The 27,553-nt window shown below is 40.5% G+C and overlaps 1 protein-coding gene across 16 annotated transcripts in view; it reads right to left on the bottom strand.

Moving 5' to 3' along the window:
• USP54 (ubiquitin specific peptidase 54) overlaps positions 1-27,553 on the bottom strand; it is a 131,659-nt gene that overhangs the window by 18,752 nt on the left and 85,354 nt on the right. For 7 of the 16 annotated variants that reach the window (XM_069796349.1, XM_069796357.1, XM_069796353.1 and 4 more), the window contains 12 exons: positions 24,497-24,628; positions 23,744-24,124; positions 22,018-22,252; positions 20,432-20,571; positions 19,181-19,354; positions 15,987-16,106; positions 14,669-14,861; positions 10,967-12,423; positions 8,484-8,632; positions 7,295-7,435; positions 5,596-5,782; positions 3,439-4,869 (listed from right to left, as the gene is read on the bottom strand). In XM_069796349.1, coding sequence (XP_069652450.1) covers positions 4,211-4,869; positions 5,596-5,782; positions 7,295-7,435; positions 8,484-8,632; positions 10,967-12,423; positions 14,669-14,861; positions 15,987-16,106; positions 19,181-19,354; positions 20,432-20,571; positions 22,018-22,252; positions 23,744-24,124; positions 24,497-24,628 — 3,968 coding nt within the window. In that variant the 3' untranslated portion in view covers positions 3,439-4,210. Of the gene's footprint in view, positions 1-3,438; positions 4,870-5,595; positions 5,783-7,294; positions 7,436-8,483; positions 8,633-10,966; positions 12,424-14,668; positions 14,862-15,986; positions 16,107-19,180; positions 19,355-20,431; positions 20,572-22,017; positions 22,253-23,743; positions 24,125-24,496; positions 24,629-27,553 lie in introns of those variants that run through there. The other 9 variants (XM_069796356.1, XM_069796359.1, XM_069796355.1 and 6 more) reach the window with 8 other exon arrangements.

Below are 27,553 nucleotides of genomic sequence, written 5' to 3'. Positions count from 1 at the left end.
ACTAGGCTTGAAAAGGTTCTGGACTATGCAGTGATAAAATGCTTAGAGGCAGCAAGCACAGATAGGTGAAAATCCCACAATTCTGCTTTTTGCCACTCATAGTGCTGAACAGGAGACAGCACAACGTTAGGAGACTCCAGAACGCACCTAACAAGTGAAATATTTGTAAAACCCAAGCATGTTTTTATCTTTGCCCCAGCTGGCACAAACCCTAACAACCTACACTGTTTGCTCTGTGTCTGTCTATTTATACATACAGCAGTGGTATGTGTTTCTGCAGTTTCATTTACCATGGCATGAACATTATTAAAGACTCCTATGAAGAACATTGCCTACTCTCTATGTCAGTCAATCTTCCCCTCTCAAAAGCTTCAGCGGCAGACTGGTGCTGAGGACTCTCTCTGCACAGGAATCTATCCATTAAAAGAAGGAAAGAAAGTTCACAGACCAGTTGCTGGGTGTTCATTGGAAAGATGGACACATCTGAGTGGAGACATAATGCACACATTTTCTTTCAATTGGTCTTCTTCCCCTATCCATCTGTTCCTTCCTATTCCAATCCACCATCTCGCTCTTGTCTTTCATTTTCCTTTTCTTCTCCTCACACCCGTACCCTGGCCCTCTTCCCAAATGACATCAGATGCAAAACCTGTATGACTGCCAGTTATCTGGAATCCTGCCTACACTTTATACATCCCACCCCAACCACGCAACGTTAATGGAAAATATCACTAAGACAGTTCCTTCCCTCTTCCCAAATTCCCCGCATTTTAACATAGGTGCGGCAGCCTTTGTTTAGGAAGGACCAAGCACTTACTTTGCACTTTTGTGGCTCACTTCTCTAAAGCAGAGTGCATTTTGGTTAACTCACTAGTGCTGTACACTCTAGCACGTACTCCATTTGAACAAATCTGCTCCTCAGCAGGTCTGCGTATGATTTCCATAAACAGTGTGCACAAACTCTGTTGCCTTCAAGACAAGGAACTGCACTAGGTAGCTCCTTTTCCATATACGGATTATTATATTTACAGAAGTTTGCTACTGCTAGAACACCAAGTTAGTCTTCATTTTATTATTGCCCTTTTTTGTCCCCTACACAGCTAGGTCTAAAAGCATATTACAAACACAATGAGAGATCACACAAATATAATGAATAAGAATTTTATTTTTCAGAGAACTGAAATTAAATTATTTTAAAATGTAAATTTGAGTGTGGGGGGTTTCATTTCACTAAACTCCATCCATTAACCTACTCTGCAGCCAGTGACAGATATTTTACAAAGAAGCCCTGATTATGTTGCATCAAAGCTTACAAACTTTATAAACTCTAAGAAGAAAGACTGTTCTAAAATAGCTGCTGAATTCCTTGTGGAAGCTCCCTCCTCACCCTTCTTATAGGCAACAATGAACTTTAATGACCTACTGAACTAATACATAATTGATTTTTCTATGGTTTAAATAGCCAATAAATATCAAAGAGGCTTAGAAGTTAGCAGTTAGTCAAATGAATTGGTAAATAGGTAAGTATTAACTTAATAACCTCACTAAGACTTGCAGGCACAAGCTACAGATGAAGTAAAAGTATTTTTCCAGCTTCATATTTTCTCCCATGTTAAATATATTGCTGAATCTACTTCAGTTTGTTTCTATTCTGATATACTAACATACTGCTTGGTATGGAGATATTTCAGAGGTTACATCCCAACTTTTCCTTTTCAGGCCTCTGGCCGAGTTAATTTCATAGTAATTGATATACACAGGACATTTACAAAACAGTTTTGAAAGCTGGTAGCTGTAACTTCCATGATGGAGTAAAAACAATGGTTCCCTTTAAAAGAAAAACCGGATACCACTGATTAAAATGAGTTGCATCAACTCAGGATTATTCTGCAGAGCTTTATGGAAGCTACCTCCTTCCCAGTAGCTAGGATTAAAAGAAATAAAAAAGTCTAAGCACGCACATTTTCTTTATCTGCAAGTGTTTCATACTTCATATTGATTCCTGAAGAGGTGACTTTGTACTTTATTTTGGCAGATTATTTTTTTAGATAATTGAGTTCAAGACTACTTAAGCCCCACTCTGCAACCTGAATTTTTTATAGCTGTAGTCAAGCAAAGTGTCAAATGCTTATCCAAGTCCTCATTTGCATCCTGGGGCTACTGTAACTTTCTCCAACTGCTGAAGGTAACAAAAAGCTGAAAACAAAACAGGGGCTGCTTCTGCCCAGATTTCCTTTACTCCAACAGTATCCTTCTACCAAAGAGAAAGAGAGAACTGCAACAGGAATGTTTCTGTCCAAATATCCTCCTCTGCATTGCAGTCACTTCCTAAAATCATCATTTCTACAGCTAGAAATTTAGCAGTTGGCTGTGCTGTGTCCATGTGCAGCCAGAGAGACTAACAATTTTGTATCTGTTGGGAAACCCTAATCCAATAGTTGTTTCAACTAAATACTCCATGGTTTTATATTTGGAAAATTAGTAAAAAATTAGTACTGTTGAAACTTTCATGTTACTAAATTGGCAAAACCATTGTGTGAAAAAGTCAAAAGTTGGTAGGGCTTTTCTGAAATGGAGGGGTGGAAGAAAGCAGTGCTTTGTTCTGGTAACCACCGCTAGTGGGAGCAGTTAAGTACTCAGAAGTGTGCAACGATCCCAAATGTAAAACACAATTTAGGGCAATGTAGTTACATGAGATTGTAATAGTAACAGACGTAACAGCAATTATTTAGAAACAAGATGCTGAGAAATGACATTTATTAAAACGAATGAGACTCAATCTCAGACTAAACAGCAAAACCTGCTGAAATTCCATCAAGCACCGAAGTGCAAAACATGAAATTAAAATGAGGACCCTCACCTAGAGCAGCACTGCGAGAGGGGTTTACCAAGGCATACATTGCACTAGAGGACAGCCTAGACCTTCCACGGGCTGCCTGGGCAAGTATCACCACAGCTCCAGTCCCACTCTGTGGGAGTTTGTAACAGAATCCTCTGCCTTTTTAAACAACTCCTAACCACCACACCTGAAAGCATTTGCAAGAGCAGGAGTGCAGCTCTTACAAAAATGGCACTTCTCACTACACCAATCGTTTCTAAAGACTTTTTTGTATAAGAGTGCTATCTGCATTACGCTACCATCTTGCACGGATTCTGTTGTTTTCCCTCCAACAAAGTCTCAAAATACTTTCCAAACGACATTGTTAATTACTATTCATTAGGAAGGGAAATTTAAGCACAGTAGTTATGAAACACATCAAATCCAGGGACAAAATTAGACATTCCCTCCAATCTAACTAAATATTTATAACATGAACATTGTTAATGAACTATAATAAATAATTTACTCATGTTTGTTAGTGTATAAGAAAATAAATGAGCAGCTTCAGGCCAACTGATGAGTAAAGCCAAATAGCAAAGAAAGCTCATACACACAGGTAAATAGAACTATTTTCATAGATTTATTTGAAAAATACTTACAAAAGCAAGTATGTTTGACACTAAAATAGTTAAACTTATTCTGTGTTTACATTGGTGTAATTAAGCGTGCAGCATTAACAGTCTTTTCTGTTTGAAGCATTGTTAGTTTGCCTTAAGGAAGTGGAGAAAATTCTCATTTACTGATGAACATTGTCTCCCTGCCATTTCCTCAGCAGCAACTACAGCTGTGATCTCTGCCCGCGATCTCAGCACACTGAAAACTGGGTTTGCCTTACTAACTGCCAGCCTGCCAAGTGCAGATTTACTGGAACCTGGAAGGTGGGTCAGTTTTTTTCCCTAGGAAGGAACAGGAGAGCAGAATGAGAGGAAAACAAAAGGATTGGGTTTTTTATGTGAAAAATTTACCAAAGCTATATTTCATGAAAAAGAGTCCTTAAAAGTGTCCTTTGTTAGTGGCCGTCTTCCTTCAAAACATATGCATACTTCTGAACTTACCCATAAACCAATGCCCCTGAAGCTTACCATTCCTATTGCACTTTTTTGCTAGGAGAGGCCAGGACTAGAATACCTAAGATTCCCCATCCAGACAGCAGTTCAGTAGTGTCAGAAAGGAAATACAGTGCAATTAGTTTCCACATACTGTATAGCTACATTTTAAGACAAAACTGGCACAGATACGAGTTTGCTGTCTCCATGTAATCCATGCTCTGGCAACAGCTATAGTCTGTTCACAGAGTGGCTTATTAGGGCACATGGAGTGGATGGGATCTCACCAGCCATTATTTTGCATGGTGCCAGTAGCTGCTGCTGCACGAGCCAGCATATTTCTGTGTGCTTCCGAAGCAGAAGAAAAAGTCCCATCCATCACATGCATTGGCAGCATTCGCCTTCTGCCAGGCTGAGGGGTGTAGCTGTTCTGTCGCCAGTCTTCTTCTGGGGGCATATCAACTCTCCTTGGACCCGGGGCCTTAACACAAGAAGGGGGCACAGGACAACCTTGAGAGGCACCAGGATCCCAAGAAGGCTCACGTGGTATTCTTAAAGTGCTGTAGTCTGTGCTGGCTGGTAGCCTGCAACTGATGGCATAAGATTCATGCATTTGATGTTGTGAAGGCTGCTGGAGAAAGCCTTCCTGTAAACTCTTGCCTGGCTGGCCAGCATGTTTCCCCCAGAGCGTTGTTCGTTTATCTGGTAGCGTGGCTGTTTGCCTGGCAGGGTAGCTTGTGTTCAGCCAACGGCCAGAGACACTTGATGCTCCACCTCCTAAATGTGGATTAACAAGAGGCTTTTGGCCCTGGGAGAGGGTGCCTTTGGGTGCACAAGGGAGAGTCCCATAGCTCAGTGCCACACCTGGGTAGCCTTCACCTTGGAAAGCTTCACCCCTGTCAGGCACAACCAAAAGTTTCTGGATGATGTTCTTCTGATCTCCTGGGGGGGGGAGGAAAAAAAAAAATGGTTTGCTTAGTTATATTTTTTGTCTCATCCTGTCAGAACTTTCAGCTGTGGCCAACAGGTGACAGAAGAAAAACGAAATCACTAGTACATCCAGTTACTGGTTGACATGCAATTCTGAATAAAAGCTAGCTGTACCCATTCTAGCATTCACTTTCCTCACTGCATTTCCTCCTTATCCTACTCCAGCTGCTGTGACAGACTTCAGATTTCTTTAATAGCCCTTGTGTCATCAAGGAGCCCAACAAGGTATTTCAAGGCTGGTAGATCAAACTGGTTTTGATGGCTGTCACAGGGAAAATAATTCTCATGCAGGAGTTAGTTATTTCTATTGGCACAATTATATGTGTGAGTTGCTGGAATTAGTAGCTTGTGGAAGTATTCTCATACATGACAAGGTGGTGGGTCTTACTGCTACTTTTACGCTAAAGAAAATACCTCAAAAAATGTGAATATGGTTATATATAAAGTTATCATAATGTTTCCATAAAGATTATTCCCTTCTGTTATGTCCACTTAGCACAGGACCACAGAACAACTCAAAAGGGCAGAGAAGAAAAAAAAAAGGACATGATTTGTCCCTCCAGATTTCTGGAGGAATTCAGGCAGACGGTGAAACATCATTATGAAAGACAAGATCTGAAAAGTTGTATTTCAGCAGTATTTCTGATCACGAAGGAGGATGAAAAGTCCTGTGATTACCTGACAGCTTACGTGCCTTGCCCACCATGCTGGGCATCAGTACATCCTGGGGTAGGTGCTGCACCTGGTTTAGGTTGTGCTGGGGATCAAAGGGAAACACAGGAGGATCATGGGGGAAAGGAAGGGAAGTGGAGCTGGAAGAACGGTGGCTGGTGTCCACTGGCATTTTCCTCATATTTGGTGCTTCCTTTTATAAAATGAGAAAGGAGAAGAAAAGAACATAAAATGATGAGTAAACACAGAGTTGGGTTGAATCAAGCAAAAATGGTGTTGATCCAAGGAAAGGGATGAGTCACCAGAATAAAAACATGCATCTGTATGTGAAAAAGAAATACACATAAAAGCTGCATCAGTCCAGTAAGGCTCTTACTGCAGTGGTGGGCTGCTTAGGAGGATCATTTCGCTGGAAATAGACTAAGCAGAAAAAGCCAAAACAAACACAAACCACTCATGAAGGTTTGGTTCACAAACTGAATCCACAGAATGATGGCAGGCCAGTCAGCATTGGAACTGCCATGCTACACAAGCCATGAAATAAAGAAGGGTACTGCTGATCCTTTCTTCCTATTTTCTAGCAGTCCTTACTGAAAGCTCCAATTCCAGACTATGAACAGATTTACTTGTTGCAGCTGAAGTATTTACCAGTGCTGTACCATTTCCCTCTATTATGAGGTACCTACCCCAAAGGAGGGATGGCTGAACGGCATGATAACAAACGATCACAGACTTAAGCCCAGTGACTAACTTGAAGAGTGGTGACAGACACCCATCCTATTGTCTGATTCTCTTGTGGGGATAAAAATGTTCAGCAGAGAGGGGGGTCTTGGACAGCTAGAGGTTTTTAATTGCTTCTGCCAGTACCTCCAGGTACATGTTAAAGCCCTCAACTAAAGCACACTGAGGAGCAAATGTTCAGAAGTTGACATATTCTTAGCTTATGGTACACAGCAGACAGATAGAATCAGACCAACCAGTCTAAATAACTGATTTTGCAACTGAGACTCTTCTACACTTATTATGCAGTTGGTTTCAAATCAAAACTTAAGCACAGTTCATAAAAAAATCAGTCCAAGCCTAACCTTCACATTATATCTGGCTATGTTGCTAAACACCAACAATAATCTGTTACTGTTCTCCTCAGTGGCAGTTTTAACTTGCATCTAAAGCTACTTAACAGAGGTAACAAAGGAAAAATCAATCTATTTTTAGTTACTTCCTGTATGTAACTGACTGCATGTTATGTACCAAGTCTTGAATTGTCTCCCCTTTATGCATACTTTTACTCTCTAAAACTTGCTGAATATACACACAAGAGAGCAGAAACTTCCACATGGTTAGTGGTGTCTTTTTAAAATTACAGATGCATTAAAAGCTTTCTTGAAAACTCTCCAAGTCAACTGAAAATAATGCTTATACTGGATGCCTTTGTATACTGGCAAGTAATATTAGCTCATGTGCTTACCAGCTGCAGCAGGTACTACTCTGGAATGACTCCTGAAGAAGATAGCTTTGTTACTTAAATAAAAGCTCATTCTTCTTCCAAAAAGAGAACAAAAACCTCACAAAGACAAGCTTTCATCATCACTTATTATTCAGTTGTCTGCAGTCTTGTTTGTTAACTATGAAATGTGGAGAGAGAAAACAGCAACCATACACACAGATGATGGCTCTTTGGAAAGCTGCACATCGTTCTACTTACAAAACTGTGAGAAGAGACCAAGGTCTCTTCTCTGTTTGAGATGACTGTCCCACTGAGACTGCGAGCAATGCGACGGAAATTCTCTGCACTGTATATTTCTTCGTCTTCTGGTTCCTTGCTATGTTCTCTGGTATATGTGACCTGCAGACAATAACACACTTTCAGAAAAGGCTCTTCCCATAATTATTATACAAAATTGATATTGGAGAGATCAATAGAAATCTAACAGGCTATACTTCAATGAAACTCCATGACCTTTTCTTTTTTGAAATCCTTCACTCAGGTACTACCTTGAATGCTTAAAGCAAATGGGTCCATTTGGATATGGTGATTAAAAATATTATTCCTTATAGTCTTTCTTTCTTTAGCAAATATATACTGATTGATTTGTCTAAGTGAGATTCATTCTTTTGTAAATATCTAAAGCCAGGACAAAAAGTCTCTACTAGGATAAACCTACCTAAAGGACTAACTGCTGCTACAGGCATCACTGCCCCTGTAGAAATAATCATGGCTGCAGCTGACATCCTATGATAAAGTACTACAGTCTTCTCATAACAAAAAAAAAAATAAATCTAGGATTATTTGATGAGTGCTGGAAGCTTGTTAATCTTATGTTAAGGAATAAACATTTCCCTTCCTCTTTCTTTAATGAGTATGGAAGTACTATAGGAAATGTAATTTCCCCTTGGAAATACTTGTATGTTTTCATGTACAGGCACTGATATGTAACTGCCAGTTATTTAAACAGTTTCTCCCCAGAAAAAAAAGCATCTTCTCCCACTCTGAGGTGATCAACTACCAACTGTAGCAAATACCAGATTATCCCCCACTTTCAAAATATGTAGTGACAGAGTAAAAAAAACCCAAACCCAAGGCTATGCCCCTGCAAGTAGTAACATCAAGAAGCAGTTATCATAAGTTGAGATGCAATGCAGTTCATGTCAATATGTTCAAAGAGACTACATCTTAAAGTTTTCAGGGATATGCTCCTCAAAGTCAGAATTTAGACAATTTGATTGCATGCAAGCTGCATGTAGCACGAGTCGGTCATTTTTTACCTAATTAATCCTGAGCTAAACTGCACTTAAAATTCTAACATTAGTATCAATGACCCCAGTACCTTTTTCATAATATATTCCACTTCTGCCATTGTAAATTCTTTCACTTGCACAGGCCAAGCCCTTACCCATCTAGCGCATCTTAAGTAACATGTCACCTTGGAGACAGAAGAGACAGCGGATCCACGCAGACTGCGCTCGATCTCTGCTGTTGGGGTTTTCGAGAGACCCATGCCAGCTGTAGCGTGCAGCTTGCTCACATTCAGGTTTGCAGAGACTGGGAAAGAAAATGCATAATATGGCACATTTCTGACTATCTTAAGTCTGACTTCAGCAAAACCAGACAGACTATACACACCAAATGAGAAGTCATCGCAGATCCTTTGAACATTAATATATAAGCTAACTCCCAACATTTCAAGGGGAGACAGTCTATCAGGATACTCAAGTCTGCTTTACCCACCCTTTTGCAGGCTTCTGGGAAGCAGTTAGGTGAACTATTTAAGAGTTAAATGATTTAACTGCACTCAAGCACTTGTTTGATACAGAGGTGAGAGAGTTTAGGGAGCCTAAAAGGGCAGAAAATCAGCTACCAAGAGCAAGTTACCTAAAGTTACTTGGGACAGACAAGACTCATCAGCTTTAAGTTCCCCACATATGCACCTGCTTGTTCCCACTCAATGCTACAGTTTGTCAGCCATTTGTTGTGCTGGTTAAATAGTTAAAAGTGTTATATTTAACTAAAATTGCTACAGTTACTTCACTTCAGTGTGATCCCCACCGTCCAGTTATAATCCTAAAATTTCTCATGGAAAAGACAGGCAGACCAATGGCCTAATAAAAATGGTCACAGGAAATTTCTCTATAAAGGAAGAAAGGTGATGTGCTGGTAATGACACATTTTCTGCATTGAGGCGGCATTTGGAGGATCACGTCTTTGCTTAATCTCTGTTGTAAAGTTTCAGTAATGAAACAGGCATTTTCACCATGATTCTGAATGCAAAGGTGTGACAAAACCAGTTGATATGGGGCAGAAAGCTTAAACAGCATTTGCAAATGAATCGGTAATCCAAGTCAAAAGTGAGAAAGAGCTGTCCTAGACCCACTCAGGTGATTTTCATCCAGTTCATCACAGTAGATGCACTGGTTCAAACTTTTTGGTTTTATACAGAATTTGCAGAACTTATGAAGAAACAACTGAAAGTCACAGCAAACCAGAAGTAAAGATCTCAAACGCATTTCTTCACTTTACAAGAATATCTCTATCTCATCTCCCTCATGTATGTAGTCAGAAAATAAGCAAGAAAAGTGTCAGCATAAGAAACAGACTGTTTGATGACAGAACTCTGAAGCTCCAGCTAACACTAAAGCAACCAGGCTTTATCCTATTAGATTTCCAGAAAGGCCTTCCAAAATCAGTAAGCTAAATAGAACACATAAGACCTTCTGATTCAAGCCCATGCAAGAGAATATCTGCAAGGTTGTGAGGTCAGATCTTGCCTAACTCTGAAAGAAAACTAAAAGGATAACAAATGGGAAATGGCCACCTTCAGATGTGTCACCTGGTCTGCCAGTGGACTGCAAGACAAGAGAGTTTCATAGAAAACCTGAACTGTTGAATAAAAACCTGTTCAAGAGTTTACTGCAGTATTCAGTCTGGCCAGGGCCAGGCTTGATTTGTCAGGAACGATGGAGGCTCCACCTCCACAGGTGCAGGGCAGGGGAAAAACTTGCCTTGTGTATGTATTGCAATATATATCGCACATCCCTCTCTCTCTCTCACTTTGGTATCCATGAAGTTTCAAGCTGCTTTATATTTAACTAGAAAATTTGTAGCTCTAATGCTATGACATGGATTATGAAGAAATTTACTTCATTTGTGCTAAGCAGAGAATCAGGGTTGCCCTATCTCAGGCAGGAGATTAGATCAGCTTAAGTGGAACCAGACTGCTGCCATCAGACTCTAACTGAATGTCTCCAGCCAACAGCTGGATATTCTCACCAATGGAATCTGTTCTCTGTCGGCACCAACTAATCCACAATGTCTCAAGGATTTTACTGCAGATCGTGGACCCCCAGTGCTGCTTTCACAAGTAATTTTCCAGGACTTAAAGGAGGTAGTCCTTAGCAAAACACAAGTTCAACTCCCATAGATCGGGAGCACTTTTAAAAGTTATTCCCCTCAACCAGGTACAGACTAAATTCTCAAATACAGTACAATCAGTTAAAATTCACAAAAGTGGAGAACATTAACTTCAGGCATAGAAACAGTTTAATGAATTCCAGAGGTGATGTAGGACTTTCAAACAGCAAAGTTCAGCAGCCTGACCTAAGCAGCTAGCTCCCTGCTTGAAAACAGAATCAATTATTTCTATGTTACTCTTAACAGATGTTGCTCTCCATTTGCCAAGATCAACAGCTACTCTGCAGCCTCCCCAGGCAGTGCTATCACACTGCTTCTCTAACTGTATAGTTAGAATGCTTTCAGAGTTCACAACCTGAATCTTTCTGCACCTGTATGCAAATTCATGCCCATTTATCTAAAACAACCTTCACCTATACTGGAGTACACAAGCAGGTCAACCAAGAAAAACAGCTGCATCATTCTTACCTGATTGGTCAAATGGATACCTAGCACTGTCCTGTCTTCCCAAGAAAGGCCTAGTGGCCTGAGATGCCTGCAGACTAGTCTGATAGAGGGAATCCAGTTCTGAGAGCTCCTGTTCTGTGTCTTGATTCCACTGTGGATGCAGATGTACTGGGATCCTGCTCAAGTCATCTCCAACTGCTCTCTGATCAGAAAGGGGTGGACTCCTCCCAGGTACAGGAAGCCATTCAGTATTCTTATTAGCCTTCTGAGAACTGTAATACCTAGTAACATTATCCACCCAACGGTCCACAGGCATAGAGGCAACCACACTACTAGTAGCTCCATCATCCACCTGTTTCATTCCTCCATCATGACAGTGCCTTTCCAGGTAGGGTGCAGGGTCTGCTATATTCTGTCCACCTCTTCTAGACAGCTCTTCACTGTGAGAACAAATATTCTTAGAAGCAACATGTTGGGCACTAAAACCCTCCAAAGAAACTACCCCATCCCTAAGATCCACAGTTGAGTGTAATTTTTCAGATGACTGGTTTTTGTTCTCTTGGTTTTGATGGATTAGCTGTCTGTAATCAGAGGATGAAGGGTTGATGAAAGATTTTTGTGTTAATTTTGGAGACTTCTCATCCTGACACACTGCAGCAATCCAGCCTTTTTCATGATTACCTTTTCTCTGGGAGACTGTATGCATTTTCTGAAACTGCTCTGCCAAGGAGCGAACATGTCCCTTTGTACTAAAAGCCTCAGATTTGCAACCTTCTGCTGTGCCATGTTCATCCTGTGAGGGTAATAAAATCTCATGGCTGTTTGCTCTGGAGTACTTATTTGTTTTCTGCAAAGGATCCAAGGAACACTGCTGTGTAGGGGATGAAGTTGCAGGGGTCATTGCATGGTAGGCCCCTAAATGATCAATGCTGGGCCGCACTGGAGAGCTGGCAAGTTTGGAACAAGGACTGTGCTGGCTGTCCTTTTCAGGAGATGCTGCTTGTGGTGGATGTGGACAGGGAAACAGTGTAGGCAAAGACCCAGAGTTTACTGCGTTAGCCTTGGATTTGTACTGAGATGTGAGAATAGGCATTATGTTATGAACCTCTTCTAACTTGCTGCTACTGCAGCATTCCCTGTAGTCGTTTAGCCCTGTGGCTGTGGTGTCAGCGAATTCCACACTATGGTGGGCATCATTCTCAGTTCTTGCAGACCTCTCTGCCAACCCTTGCCTATAGGGAAAAGAGGGAACTTGGTCATGAAAATCAGCAGAAGCAGACTGGATGTTTGGAGAGATCCTGTTGGATGGATTGCTTTCAGAAGGGGGCAAGGAGGAAGACTCTGGATATAATGATGAGTGCAATTCATGGCAGGAAGCAGGTGGGTGGAAGAAAGAACTGGACCCAAATTCCACTTCTTTGTTGGGTTCCAGTGGTACCTCCTGGCTCAGCAGTACTTGGAGCGGGCCAGTCTGTTCACTAAAACACACAGAAGGGTAAATGATTAGCAGTAGTCATTTCTTACATTTATCCCTAGGGTACAGAACTTGCACTAGGTGACATATACCTCAACACACCTGTCTTTGCTAACCGTATTCTGATGAAGATTTTGCATTAATTCAGCAGATACATACATGTTAGTCCTTTGCTTCTAACCATGATTTCCTACTATAACTCATCTACTGAATCCATTTCATATTTTTAAGAGTATTTTGCTACAGTTAGGCTCTATATAAAGTATTCTTGTACAGCACCCTAGGCACTTTAACCAGCAGACTGAGCATGTGGGTAGGGGTAACTGTAAGAATAGTAAAAATAGCATTATATAAAACAAACCAACTGTTTCCAACATTAACATCTTAAATATTTTTGAAAATACTTTGGACATGTTCATGATCTGAACATGAACTGACAGTATTTCCATGAGGTCCCATCTCTCCAGGCAACTTCATTAAGAATGACTTGACAAATGGAAGGAACAGGTTGAAATTTCTCTCATATCATCTTTATATTCTGATCTTTGAGATATTTATCCAACACATTAAGTAAAATTTGAGTTATAAATATATAACTATTATTTTGTAATAAATAACTTGTATTCTAAGTATACTTCTAAAAAATAATTTGTAGTCTTTTATGCGTCAATGCAAGACAATTATATCCTTGGGTCATATGTGTTCTTGGCATTTTTCTGCATTTAATTAGCATTTTAATATGCAGACAGAAAAACCAGTACCAAGTCCACGTGCCTGTGAGAAAATGACAGGCTACAAACAATTCCAACAGAGAACTTAAGGAAACTGTAGCATCATTGCTTTGTTTCCTCCTTGAGGTGCATAAAATGAAAGTTATCATGAAGACCTAGTTGATATGTGTAGCAGAATGACCTCATCTGAGTAATTGCAAACTTTGCACCGTCTACAATGTTATTTATATGAAAGCAAGAGTACAGAACTCTGGCTATGAATAGATTCTTTTCATTGGCTGCAATATTAACATTTGGTTGGCTATAACTTTTTGCAAAAGTAATGTTCTTTTCACAGAGCAGCAGTGAGCAAGTTCAGCATTAACAAAATTGGTTTAGAAAGTTCCTTTCTTTCATTTTCTTAGAATCTGCCAAAATGCATAATTGGGGCTCTGCATTTCTCTAGTAAAAGAGGATATAATGGACCCCTGATTGACAAAAAGATCAGCCCTCATTACATATAATTCAGCTACTGCAGAAAAAGAAAAGAACATTATGAACTATAGCCTGGCAGGTGTGCGAATTAACTGAGTTTTAGTATATAGCTGTATGTGGCATTTTAAAAAAAGGAAAAGAAAAAGGATTCTCATCTAAGATTTCATCTAAGCTTCTGATAATACAACATGTAAGAAATGGGAGAGGGAAGAAAAGTAACAGTTCAAGAAACAGCCTAGAAATTGGATAGGGAAGATCTAGTGCTAGAAGGGAATGGCATGGGAAGAAAGAAGGATTAAGCTGCATGCTGAAGAGGGTAGGTAAAAAGGATCAGTTACAGCAGAGTTAATTATGCTATAAAGTCAATATGGAAGAAAGAATCATGAAGAGACACTGAAGAGGCTGCTAAGCCAAGCTACAGGATGCTGGGAAGCACAGAAAGAAAATGAAGAATGATACAGCATCAGAGAGAGTAGTCAAGGTGACAGGATCAGGATCTGGATCCAAGAGTTGTACCACTGCACCACTAGAGAAGTGGACTAGAAAGAAAAGATCAGTGTACTCGACACTTTTCAAAGTACAGAGCACTAAAACACACTGGTTGCTGTTCCCAACAAAAAAGCAATTATAGCAAGATTTTTACTGTAGTACACTTCTACTGAGTCCTGAAACTGCTCCTGATGATAAACAGCTGCACATTTCATCCTAACACACACCCCCTTTTTAGCCAGGTTATTGTCTATTGTATTCTGTCCCTTGGTGCATAAAACATCTGTGCTGCCAGTCACTGACTGCTACAATTCTCTGTCACAGATCACATTTTGAACACGTGCACATTGACCTATTCTATAAAGACTGGGGGGTGGGGAGACACAGGACTTGACCATCTTATAATAGGATTTAACCTAAAAAAGAAAGGAATAGGGAGTAACACTGTAGGATTGCGACTATCCAGGGGAATATATAGAGTTTGCTATTTCTTTCCAGATTGCACTGCTCATAGGTGCAGCTCAGATCTGGTTCTAGGTGATATATTTGGACTACCTTGTAGACTGGGCCATGGTGCCACCCTGTGGTGGGTGGCAGGTTGGCGGCGGCAGCGGCTGCGATGGCTGTTGGTGCTGCATGCGATCCTGGAGGCTCCGGGCTTTTCGGATACTGATTTGCAGCTTCTTATCGACTAGGGCTCTGCTGTGAGTGCTAGCGCTGGCATCATGCATGGCAAGTCTTAGTTTAGCTAAAATGCAAAAGAAAACATAGCAGAAAACAAACAGAAAAAAGGAATAAAATTGAAAAATAAAAAAAAAAGAAAAAAGATGCAGCAAGAACATAAAACATGGACCATGCAAAAACTGCCACAAGAGTTCACAAGGATGCTATTGTTTCCATTAATGCGCATTCAGCTTAGCCAGGTGTCCAAACATGTTAATTAAAACTAAACCAAAATAAAGTAAAAAAAGAAAAAAATTATCCATGTTTTAGCCCAACTTCTCATCCCCTTCACACAGGCTCTTCCAAGCCTACCACATTGATGCTTCATTCTGTCATCTACCCTTCTCCTGTATCCTCCATATCTGGGACTCCCTTTATGTGCAGGAATACCCAGCTGGGTATTTGAGATTCAGCATATACCTTGCTGGAATGGACACTAATAGAGCTATCACAACAGCTGTATGCTGCGCCCCTTATTCTGCAGTCCATAAGAGCCAATTTCTAAATGCAAATGCACAGGAGCTACCCACTCTGTCTGCAGCCATTCCATACAGACAGAAGGGAGCATGGGGTGAGACAGCCAGCCAGTCATAATGGAAAAAGACCAAAAATAAAATGAAATCACATAGCACACATTCTCAAAGGTCACAATGCATTTAAGCACTTCAATGTCCTATGCTTTTTTCATCATGAAAGTCAGGTACAGCATAGCTCATTTCTGTTAATCCAGAGGACTCAAGAGTGGGCTACCATTTTCTTCCTATGCTACACCCTCCATGAGAAACAGGGGAGCTTAATGCCCTTTGTAATTTGGCCCAAGGATGGGAAAAAATTGTTAATTGAGGACCAAGTGGCAGAGAGGGTTACCTACTAGGTGCTTCCTGAAACACACCATTTAGCACCAAAAAGGTGCCATAGCGCGGGGGAGAACAAACAATAAAAAAAACAGAGATGAAGACAAATGGGACTAAAATCCTCAAAAGGGAATACTTGTAAAAAGGAAAGGTTCTGTCTCCCTGCACGTTCCTAAAGACCAGCTAGATCCCTGTATTACTACCTGACCACTTAACGTGATTCAACGTTTCAGACTTTTTTCTGTGGTATTAGTAAACTGTCAAAAGCGCAATAGCTCAGGCGGTTAGTTACTTACATATAGCTTCGTTACAGAGAGCCAAAGCTGCAGCACAGTCCCCCTTCTGCTCCTGATTCAGCGACTCTTCAAAGATTAAGTCTGCCTCCTGCATCGACTTCTCAAAGCCATCACTCCTCCCTGCAATGGGCAGCACCCTTCATTTTGGTTTCATTCATTGCAGAACCCTCACCCTCATCCCGTCCGTGATTGCCAAATTCTTCCACATATGGAATCTCGCAGAGGCTGCACATATCCCAGACCGCACCACCTAACCTTCCCGAAGCAGAAGTACAACTTGAGCACCCTGATATGCTTGACATCCACACAGTAAAACAACGTGAACCAGATTTTTTCCCTCAAATTTTGTTTACTTGAGAGAATTGTACTGGCTTCTTATATTATTTTCAACAGTCTAAATCAGTACAAAAGATGGTATAGACGAATCACAGAGTCAGTTCACATGACTTCTGTCAAGTAGGAATTAATCTAAATTTAGAAATAAATCTAAACCAAAATTTATCAGTAAAAGAAATACAGCAGGTCAGGGCTTTCCTTGTATATTAAGTCCCCTGCCAAAAATCATCTGTCTTTCAGATATCCAATTACTTCCATACAAAACGGAAACAAACTGAAACAACTGTCTGGGGAACAAAACTCAGACTTGAGTGTGAGTGTAAATGCCTGCACAAAATACTTCTACAAACATGTGTTTGGTGGACACACTCAACTGCTGAAAGAGACATATGGAATACGAAAATGCAACGGTCTTGCAGCTTTGGGAGGAAAAACACAGGTCTAAGAAGCCGAGAAGAAAGGGACAATTGTCAAGAATTCTTTTTGCAACAATTTAGAAAACAGTGTTGGAGAAGATAAGGATAAATCATCCTTGAACCCAAAAGAGAAAGAAAGATGAAAACGGCATCCTAGCATCAGAACATCCAGTTCTGAGAGTAGGAAATGTCCAAACAATCTGGTGTCACCTATTTGGCATTATGCAAACTATGCACTACAATGTACACATTCAAATGAGGCAGGGGAAAACAGAAAATAAAACTTGACTTTTTGTTTTGTTTAGGGGTGGGATTTTTTAATGGAATGTCTTTGTCATTGTGTTAGAGAACATGAGTATCTTTATCAGCCACCAATAAGTTATGTTTTCTCAATTTGCATAACATATGCTATGGCCTGGCCTGCTCCCCAACACCCTTGTGCACAGATGCAAACACAAACTCTCTTACACCATAACCCCCAAAGAACTCGCACAAAAAGCAAGTACTGCAGAGAGAAGTGAGTTGTTAGAGCAGTGAGTTAATCAAGCAGCACATTCAGTTTCAAAATCAAGGCTACTGAGGCTTGTAATCAAGGCCAGTATACTAAAGTTAGCTTTCTTTGCATGAATTTAGCAGTTTACTTCAGGGGAAAATGAGTCACAAGTGTTCTGGAGTTCTGCATACAAGCAAGCCTTCCAGGCAGTCAAGCAGTCTGTTAATGTTAAGCTATTACATCTCTGACTGGGGTGGGGAAAGACTTAAAAGGAATAAAAAAACCAACCAACCAAACAAAACAACCAACCAACCAACCAAAAACCAAAAAAATTTTCCCAGATCTCAAGTCAATGCTTGTAAACTCCTCAAACATTCTACTGAAGTCTTTTTTGATTAAGCATTATTGTAGTTTACTTTCTTTTTAACAAGGAAAAGCTAAGCAAGAGGGGCAATGTCTTGGAGAATATACTATTTTCTTTCGGACAGGAGAAGCAAAGATGACAACATCCTCGTGCTCAACAATAGATGTTTACTTTCCAATTTTTACATCATTAGCATTTACATTACAAAAGTAAACACTAATACTAATAAAAAAAAGATACCTGTCTACTCTAGTACATCAGAATTTTTCAGCTGGTTACTGGCAGGTCACAGCAGGACTGTAAAGACTAAGTGGCTCACTGATGGTCAGCAAAAATTATAAAAACATTCCCACGGTCAGACATTCTCATAGAGATCATATTTTTCAGCTGCCATTGGCACAGTGACATTCTGGCTGCTGAGCAGTTGGCATGGCTATAGGCTGCAGAGCACTGGCTGTATTGTGCCCAGAACTGGCATTGCCATGGGGTGCCCCTCTCTTTCCTCTCTGTCCTGTAGCAGCAAACCAGCACCTCAACTCTTATCTACAACAGGTTTGAGCAAGCAGCATAGGGATGCCAGGAGGCCTAGCAACACAGGAGGCTACAGAGGGTTTGCCCCAATCATGCATGCATTTGTGGGAGCAGAGCCTAGGTGTTTACTACACCTTCCTTGGCTCTGCTGACCCAACAACGCCCCCCCAATTAAATGCTCTACCAGGCTTCAGGCTTCACTCTCGTCTGGGTCAGGGCACTTCATCCCACCTTCTCTCTGACTCCCCTTATTGGCTGATGGAGATCAGGGCTAAAACAAAGGTACTAAATGTGAATCCTGTCACCAAGTTCCCTTTGCTGCAGCTCCATCTTTCCAATTAAACCTCTTCTGCTGCCATGCCCTGCCAGAAACATGAGGAGTCATGGAAAAGACAATCAAACTTAGTATTTGGCTTTTAAAATGTTTTTTTCAATTCTTTTTCCTTAGAAAATGTAAGCTAAACCACCAAGCTCAGATTTTCAATTAGATCCAGCTTAAGTCTGCCACAGTACTTGTTCCCATGCCTGTGCTGTGGCTGCACAGCTGAGCAGGGAGAAAAGAGTGGAAAGTACAAGGGCAGAACAAACAGAATTGCTTAGGGCAGTGATGCTACCAGAAACAATCAGAAACAAAACAATGGCCTAAATAAACAAGCTATGCTGCAGGTGGACCTGAGGCATCCAAAAGGTACAAACAGCATGCTCATTCCAACATATTGGCTGAAGCCTTATAGCTGAATCCAGACATCAATACTAGTAGTGGTGCATATGGTGCATATGACCATAAAAATGGAAAGCTGCAAATACATTAAAAACACCTCTGCATTACTTTCTTGCCTCATTTAAGAGGGAATTTGGTCAAAATACCAAACACAGTTTTTTCACATCCTACAGGTTTGAAACTGATGGTATTTCACTAACTGAAGGTACAGAATTGTAATGGAGAGAGAGAGACAGACAGACAGAGAGAGACTTACAATAGGAAATTAAGTTCAAAGGTTCAAAAAACTTCAGCACTACAGTCTTGCAAAATATACTGCATTCAAAAAGTTACCCTGATTCTGCAGTTCATCTAGATCCATGAACCTGCTGGGACGGGGATTAAAACCCATTGCTGCCTCCATTTCCTTTTCTCTTTTCCTGCGCAGTTCTTGTTCCCGCGCTCTCCTTGCCACCTCCTCTTGCAATTCATCCAGTTCACTCTTTAAAGGGACAAACATCTCCCCACCTAAAAAAAAAAACCCGACCCCAAAAAAACCCAAAAAACCAAACACAAATTTTTGATAGTAAGATCTCTTAAAAGTATCCCTTAAAAGACAAAGAAATATTAATGGAGAATACAATGAACATTAGAAAATAACAGACTGGACTGACTGAGCAAAGACCACAGAATTTCTGACCACAAATTTTACTTTGTTAAATTTTACTTTTAAAGCCCTGCCCAAGCCATTTGGTTTCCAGTTGCCTTCTCTGTGTCAGTGACTGGCCAAAATGCCGCAGTATTGCTTCAAGCTCCCCTGCAGCACAGCACATCCCTAGATTCACTGACCGAAGAAACAGCAAACGGAACAGAAAGAATCGTTGGAAGAGATAACCCTAAGCTGATGCTGAAATCTTGAGGCTTTTTCCTGTGCTTATAATTTGTAAATAATGCTATATCAAATTTGCCAGATCATTAGCTTTAGTAAGTAAAATGGATTCCAACTGAGATGCTTTTCATCAAACTGCATAAGTAGATGAAAACAGGAGGAAAATAAAGCATATCAATATCCTAGTCAACACAGCAGAAATCAGTCAGTAGTCATTCTCACTTCAACTATGACCTGTATTCAAGAAGTGTCTCCCCTCCTCCCTTTCCCTTCCCCAGTCATTCTCTGGAATAAAGTATCATGTATATCCATTCTCATTTCTGATAATTTTGAATTTTGTATAGCATTATGAGCTTGTTTTCAGGACTCGTCAATCCTACTCAGTTATTATGAGTTATGCTTAGGAAGGTATCTTCCACTGATGGCAGAATTCTGAGTTATGGGAAAGAATAGGAAAAATAGCTTTACTTTATCAGTTAAGTCAATACTCAAAAAATGTCAGAGCAACATGATCAAAGAAATATTCCAACAAAGTTTTTTGCAATCCCCTTTGGTAAATCTTCTAAGTTATATCTTGCAAAACTGTGTTATGTTCCTCAATGTTTCTTTTCCCTTTCCTCATAATTTCACTGTGAAGATAAACATCCAGAAAGTAAAGAATGACTCCAATACAATTTACCTTGCAAAACCACTGCTACCAAGGAATTGTATCTTACCATTTCCAATGGAGTGTGGGCTGTTTGCCCAGCTCCCAACTGGTGAAGTAGACTCCACTTCCAAGATGCTGCTGCTGTGAGACTTTGGGATGTTACGCCAGGCAGGAACCAATCCCCCTGCTCGCTTCATATGAATGTCCCTCCAAGAAGAGAGCAATTACAGAATTATAGTTTACCATTCTACTAATCTCTCCAGCAGAAATTATATCTATCTTTTTTTTAATCATCACATAAATATTTACTTGCATTTTAATTTCATTAAAAAAAAATCTACCACAAGAAAATCTTGGGAGAAACAAGGAAGGAGAAAATTAACAAGGGGGAGGACAGTAATTCTATTCTCCTCCATAAGACTATGCAATGCATATTAAACCCGTGGTCTGACAGCTGTTCTCAACAGATTCTTAAAACTGAAAATCTACTACTGCAGCCATAAACAGTCTTGGTTTGTGATTGCCTGAAGCTTCCTAAGCCAAGGAGAGAAACACATTGTGCTAGCTATTTATTTTTGCATATAAATATTGCAAGTGCCTTGCAAGACTTCAATGAACCTCTCTAACTGAAAACGTCAAAAGAGTTCTACACAAGACTATTGATTTCTCATTTTGTACAGGGCTTCTACCAAGCGATGGTTTAACTGAAACAAAAATGTCTATGAGCTGCTCAAAGGACAAGCACCAAGTCTGATATTTTAGTTGAGTTTTTAAATCATAAACTAAGGGTACAACCACTTCAGATGCACCATTTTAGTCAACATTTCTCATTCAACCGAACCCCATTTCTTTTCCTTCTCACTAGCAGTAAGTTAACAATATACTGACAAGAAAAGGAATCAAACACACGCAGATTCCTATTTCTCTTCCATTTCTCCCTTGCCCCGATAAACCTGTATTACAAGCTAGGAGCACTGGTTTGCTTTTTTTTAAAAAAATGTTCTATATCATTATGTAACTACAGAAAAGAAATCAAACTTCAAATCACTCCTGTCGTGGTTTAACCCCAGCCAGCAACTAAGCACCATGCAGCTGCTCACTCATTGCCCCCCATCCAGTGGGATGGGGGAGAAAATCGGGAAAAGAAGTAAAACTCATGGGTTGAGATAAGAATGGTTTAATAGAACAGAAAAGAAGAAACTAATAATGATAACACTAATAAAATGACAACAGTACTAATAAAAGGATTGGAATGCACAAATGATGCGCAGGGCAATTGCTCACCACCTGCCGACCGACACCCAGCTAGTCCCCGAGCGGCGATTCCCTGCCCCCACTTCCCAGTTCCTATACTAAATGGGACATCACATGGTATGGAATACACCGTTGGCCACTTTGGGTCAGGTGCCCTGGCTGTGTCCTGTGCCAACTTCTTGTGCCCCTCCAGCTTTCTCGCTGGCTGGGCATGAGAAGCTGAAAAATCCTTGACTTTAGTCTAAACACTACTTAGCAACAACTAAAAACATCAGTGTTATCAACATTCTTCTCATACTGAACTCCAAACATAGCACTGTACCAGCTACTAGGAAGACAGTTAACTCTATCCCAGCTGAAACCAGGACAACTCCGAAAATGAAGTTTGTTGAAATCTACCTGTGGGTGCTTGAGCTTTCAGACAAGGGCATGTCCAGACTAACTGGGCTGTTGCTGTTGCGTTCACTGCTTTCATAGCCAGACTCCATCCTCTGTATTAGATGAGGATGTTGATCCACCATATGATGCTGGGTGTCCCGGCCTAGCACACCACGCTTGTATCTGACATTTGACTGGCTTGATCTTGTTTCTTGAACAGCATGTTCCTTCACCTCATTCTCAATAAGCTCTTTACCTGTCAAGATAAAAGAGTATAGTTTGGTAGAAGATCCAAGCTTCAACACCAGCAAATCATCTATATATGTATATAAGTTAGCTTCTCAACCATCAGCCAGAAGGACTGCCTTTAATTTGGTGTAAAACTAGCAATATTAAGCAGGAAAAAACCCAATGCTTTTACAGCATTCCTAGTAATATTATGCAATAATCTATTCAACAAATTTATTTTTGAATCTCTCCCCTTTAGTATAATTTACCATATTCCCGCCCAGGTAACAATCCAGTCTGGAAAGAAAATCCCTTCCTCCCCATAACAATTTGTCTAAGATCATTTTACAGTATACCCAGCTGTATTATACTCTGTCATATCTACTTCAGATGCTGCAGTTTTTATGTTGTTTATTTTGCCATTTATGATTTGATGAGGTTTATATAACATTAGTTCATAGAGGAAAGGAAAACTTTTTCTCCTTTTTTTAGTTCTTCCTTATTTTGATTTCAATGTGTCTTCCCACTTTCCTCGTTTGCTCCCCTTGCTTCCTTCCCTGGAGCTGTGTTCTCTTCTCCCTTCACCTTCCCTATACACATTGCTTTATGCTTCCCAATTCTTTTCAACCTTCAGCTCCTTCTAGTTGGTATTATCTGTCCTTCCTTCTCTCCAGGCCCCCAAAGTTCTGCAATAGCATTCTTACTAACCACAACTCTACTGCCAGTCACACAAACCTCTTCCTTCTCATCCACACACTGTCCTTCAAGCACTCCAAGATGGGAGCGCAGCAGCTCCAGTAGCATAACAGTATAAAAACCAGGAACTGGTAAACATCTGCTCTCCACAGTCTTTATAGTTTCAGGACTACCCTCCTCTTGATAGGGAGCAAAGTAACTGTTACATTCATTTGCAGACTGCGGAAAGGGAAGCAGGGGCTGGGGCAGGGGCAACAAAAGATACCTAAAGTTGTTTCACAACAATTTTATTACTTTCAAAAACAGCAAAGCTGAGGACAAAGTCTTTACGTACAAGTTCCATAGCTGCTATGGTGTAAAATGGTCCCAGATAAATCATCACTGGCTGCCAGGCTCTTATCCTCACAACAAGAACTCAGCACTGATACATGAGGTACTCACTGCACCATAGTCTGAACCATCATGCAAAAATACCATGATGAGCCAGAGAAAAAAAAAACAGACCAATGCAAAGGGCCATTCAAAGGGATGAACTTTCAGATACTTAGCAGGCTAGCTCTGTGTCCATTTAAGCAGCACAGACAGTAATGTTTCCCTTATTATTTTCCTTACATGTGAAATTTAGCGCATACAAAGCAAACAGAAGTATCATACATGCAACATGAACATCCACACAGAAACTAGCCTTCAAGGACAAGACTCACCACTGACCTAAATGCCACATTCAAAATTTCACTTTCCTACTTTACTTAAGCAAAATTGGATAGTGGAATATAATAAATTCCACACATTCTGAAATAAATCTTTCTCCTCAAATTCTTACCTGCTTCTTCAGAGAAGGGGCTAAGCTGAGTGTAGCCACAATGTTTCCTCTTGTCTTTACTGAAGATGCTGTCTATATTCAGAGACTCTCTTTTGGGTCTCCAGGTTGGCCGGTACCTGCTAGACGAACTGGATTTAGACTCGCTACTGGTACTCTCCACTTCCCAGTCTCGAGAGTGTGCAGAGAGGCTTTCTGAGGGTCGTGTTTCTGCCTGATCCACACTACTCCCTCCACGAGGAGAATTCTGGATGGTTTGTAAAATCTGCTGTGGTCTGCTGTGGATCATATTGCTCACTGTCTCTTTAAATTCCCTCAGCCTGCTGGTGCTGCTGGATGGTTTGGGGGCAGTTCTGGGGGCTTGTTTCTCCTTCAAGGTTTCTCCTGCAGTTTACAGAGACAGCAAAAGCCACAAAAATAACTTCAGATTAAACCAGCAGCTCTACTTGCAGCATCTTCATGTGGACTTTGAAAAGTAAAAGACAAAACACCCCCTTGGTCCCCCACAACAAAATAAAAGGAAAAAAAAAACCAAAACAAAAACCAAAACCAACCCCCCCCAAAACCCCCCAAAACAACCCCCCCCCCAAAAAAAACCCAAACCCAACCAACAGCCCCCAAACCAAAAAAAAGCAAAGACAGGACAAATACAGACACAGATGTAAGAAACAAGGAGTGAAATGCATGTACACACTGAGGATCTTAAAAACATGCAGAAAGAGATACTGATATTTGAAATAAGGTAACATCTCTTGCCTTCACTATGGTATCCTGATGACTGAGCCTCATCTCCTTTTCGCCGAGACCGGCTAGAACTCCTTTTGCGGTCTGCCAGCGAGCCCTTTTTGGAAACATGCCTCTGATTGCACTCACTGTCAGTCAGGTGCCCTGGAAGAACAGAATAACACAGTAGAGATCACAAGAGCCTTCAGACTGAGTGGTCTTGTGTGCTAAAAGCAGCAGGGTTCTCCTGATCCTTAGGAGCTACAGACACTCCAACGGTAACTGGCATGTTTGGGTAAGCTTTTGTATCCAAAAGTTTTGGGTTTTGTCTTGGGGAGGATGTTCTGTTTTTAAGGTCATAAAAGAGCAATACAGCCCCTACAAGGAATCTGGTTTATGAGAGCTCATCCACAGGAAGAGGAAAAAGTTGACTCTGCCTGATCTTCTAATAGTCTAAAGGACACCACTTTCTTGCTGTCTGAATACTTTTTCAGTTTTAACAGCCATGAACACAAAAATCCTGAGGACAGCTTGCTTGACATTACTCTGTTGAATGAAGACTCAAACACACAAACAAGTTACTGTGTAATAATAAATTACTGCACGTCATCAGCTGCTCTGCACTAACTATCTATTTGCACTCTCTTCACTTGTAGCAAATACTAAGTAATCTGAGTTGGTTTAGTGTACAGTGAAGAAGCCCCAGTTGGCTCTCAAGGACTAAGTCAGCTAATTCATATCTGCCACAAGCTAAGAGCATACACACAAACCATCAACATGGATCAGCTGACACATGACAATGTTCCCTTAATACAGCTCATGTGTCTGAGCACTAGTATTTTCTCTTGCACACAATTTATTCCCCATTTCCTCATATCAAATGTGAATTAAAAGTATTTGACTTTTGCCTTTTCTAAATTTTATCGTTCTCACACATTCACAGTCCTAAACCTGCAAGCACAAACACACGCATGGCTTTACTCACGTGAGTAGTCCCAAACAGAGATGCAAGATAAGAAGGGAATTTATGAATAAGCTACAAAGACTTTTCTCTAGCCTTTATATCACCAACTTTCACCTGCACAGGATGACAGGAAAGGAAAATCCCTACTACCCAATTAGTGGATTAACAGCCCCCAGACTACATAGCTGGCTGTTCTAAGTCTTCCCCCTTCTCTAGAAATTAACATAAAAATCAACAACATTTAAAGCAGATTTTACACATAAAGTTGTACATTCAACAGTTAAAAAATAATTCACTTCAACTACAACTGCTACAAAGATACTGTAATAAATGCATGGTAAGGAATCCAAACAACAAAAAGCAAGCTACACAAGAGCTGCATTTTTATTAATCTGCAAAGTGGAGAGTGATTTTGTAGCCAAATTCTTTAGAAACAAGCAGATTATATAAAAGAAAAGAAATTAAGGAAGTAAAAGAGAAATGTTGGCAGTGAAGACAGAAGAAGTGCAGCATTTAGGTGACTGAGCATGAGTCAGTGCTTCAGGAGAATTTTTTTTGCCTTCACAGCATGGACTGTCACACATCTTTTAGGTACTGAAAGTACAGTATTATCTTATACCTTGTATATATACCCTCAAGATAGAAGATACAAGAGTCTTACGTTTCACTTCAGAGCGTACAACTTCTCTAGTCAAACATCTTTCCCCTGAAAGTTCTTTTAACCTAACAGGGAGTGCTTGGTTAGCATCCTTCAAGTACTGTAACAGGAAACTATTTAAAGATATTTAGTGCTACTGGAGCTAGCTTAGGGTCTGCCTAGACTAATCAGAGCCCAATTTAGCCTTGTAGAATGAAGGTTGCTAGCTCTGCATAAATACTTTCTCCTCCTTTCGTAAATTGCAAATTTAGTCCTATTGTCACTGGACTTTTAATAGCGATGGAGGAGATGCCAAGAAACAAAAGTTTGCAGGACACAGGCTTTGTTGTCTTTAGTTGGTCCCTCTGGAACAAAGACTAAATCCAACATAATGTATTAATATAGGAATTACAATCCCAAGAATATTAGCTAACACTTTAAATTCTTTTTTTTTTTAATTCACTGAAATAACAAGCCAGGATTTCTGTCTGAGTGCCCAATCATACACTTAAAAGGTGTCCCTTGCTGAATGTATCACTTAAAAACCTCATCCTCCAGAGATGAGATGGCTTCATAAGCAAACAGTGATATTCAAAGGAGAAGTTTGGTTTTGTAGGGCTTGTGTGCGTGTCTAAGAATATGTTAGAGAAGAGAATAAATCAAACAGGTTAAGACAGAATGCCCCTTACTCCCTCCCACTGAAATCTCAGTTGCATGTATAGGGCAGCCAGAATACGCACATTTTTCTCAGCAGCACAGGTTGGGAGGAGCAAAAGAGGGCTTATCCAGCCACTCTTCATGCCCCCATTCTGAAGTACCCAGATGCCTGAGGTCATATGACCCAATGGTGGTCCTTCCCCGGAGGACGATGTGGGATAGGATCCGTAATTTTCTGGGCTGGAGTAATGGCTAAATGGCCATTAAATGAAGAATCCTGCTCTTGCCCAGAACGATTCAGTTGACAGGTCAATGTGGATGGCTTCTTTATAGCCCCACAGATCAGCATTTGATGATTGAGCAGTTGTATGAGTTGGCAGACTGACTTTTTTGGAAAGGTTTTGGGTAGGTAAAAAAAAAGGGGAAATGCCCAGACAGGTGGCTAGCTAAGGGGACAGACTGACTATAGCTAAGGCTTAATCAGGGAAGATGAGGACAACTAAATTTAGGTGGAGAGATGGGCTAAGCTGAAGGGACTAACATAGGATAGAATCAGTAGGAGAAGAAAGAAAAAGAGAAGGACAAAGTCACTAAAAACGATAGAACAAAAGGTTACATGCTGAACTTCATGCTTACATGTTTGCAACCATCCCCCTACCCTCCCTCTTCTGCTGACTTCTGCATGGCAAGTTTTGCAAGGAGGAACCTAATCCAATAAACGCTGTGCCACTTCCGTAGACTATATAAACAATATTCCACCAGCATTTTCAATTTTGTCATCTTTGTACTCTGAAGATCAACATAAATTTTGTTTCCTCATCACTCAAATTCC

The sequence above is a fragment of the Haliaeetus albicilla genome, chromosome 11, assembly GCF_947461875.1.
Source record: "Haliaeetus albicilla chromosome 11, bHalAlb1.1, whole genome shotgun sequence".
Taxonomy (NCBI): domain Eukaryota; kingdom Metazoa; phylum Chordata; class Aves; order Accipitriformes; family Accipitridae; genus Haliaeetus; species Haliaeetus albicilla.
Note: the sequence above shows the minus strand (reverse complement) of the source record. Positions and strands in the feature narration are given on the sequence as shown.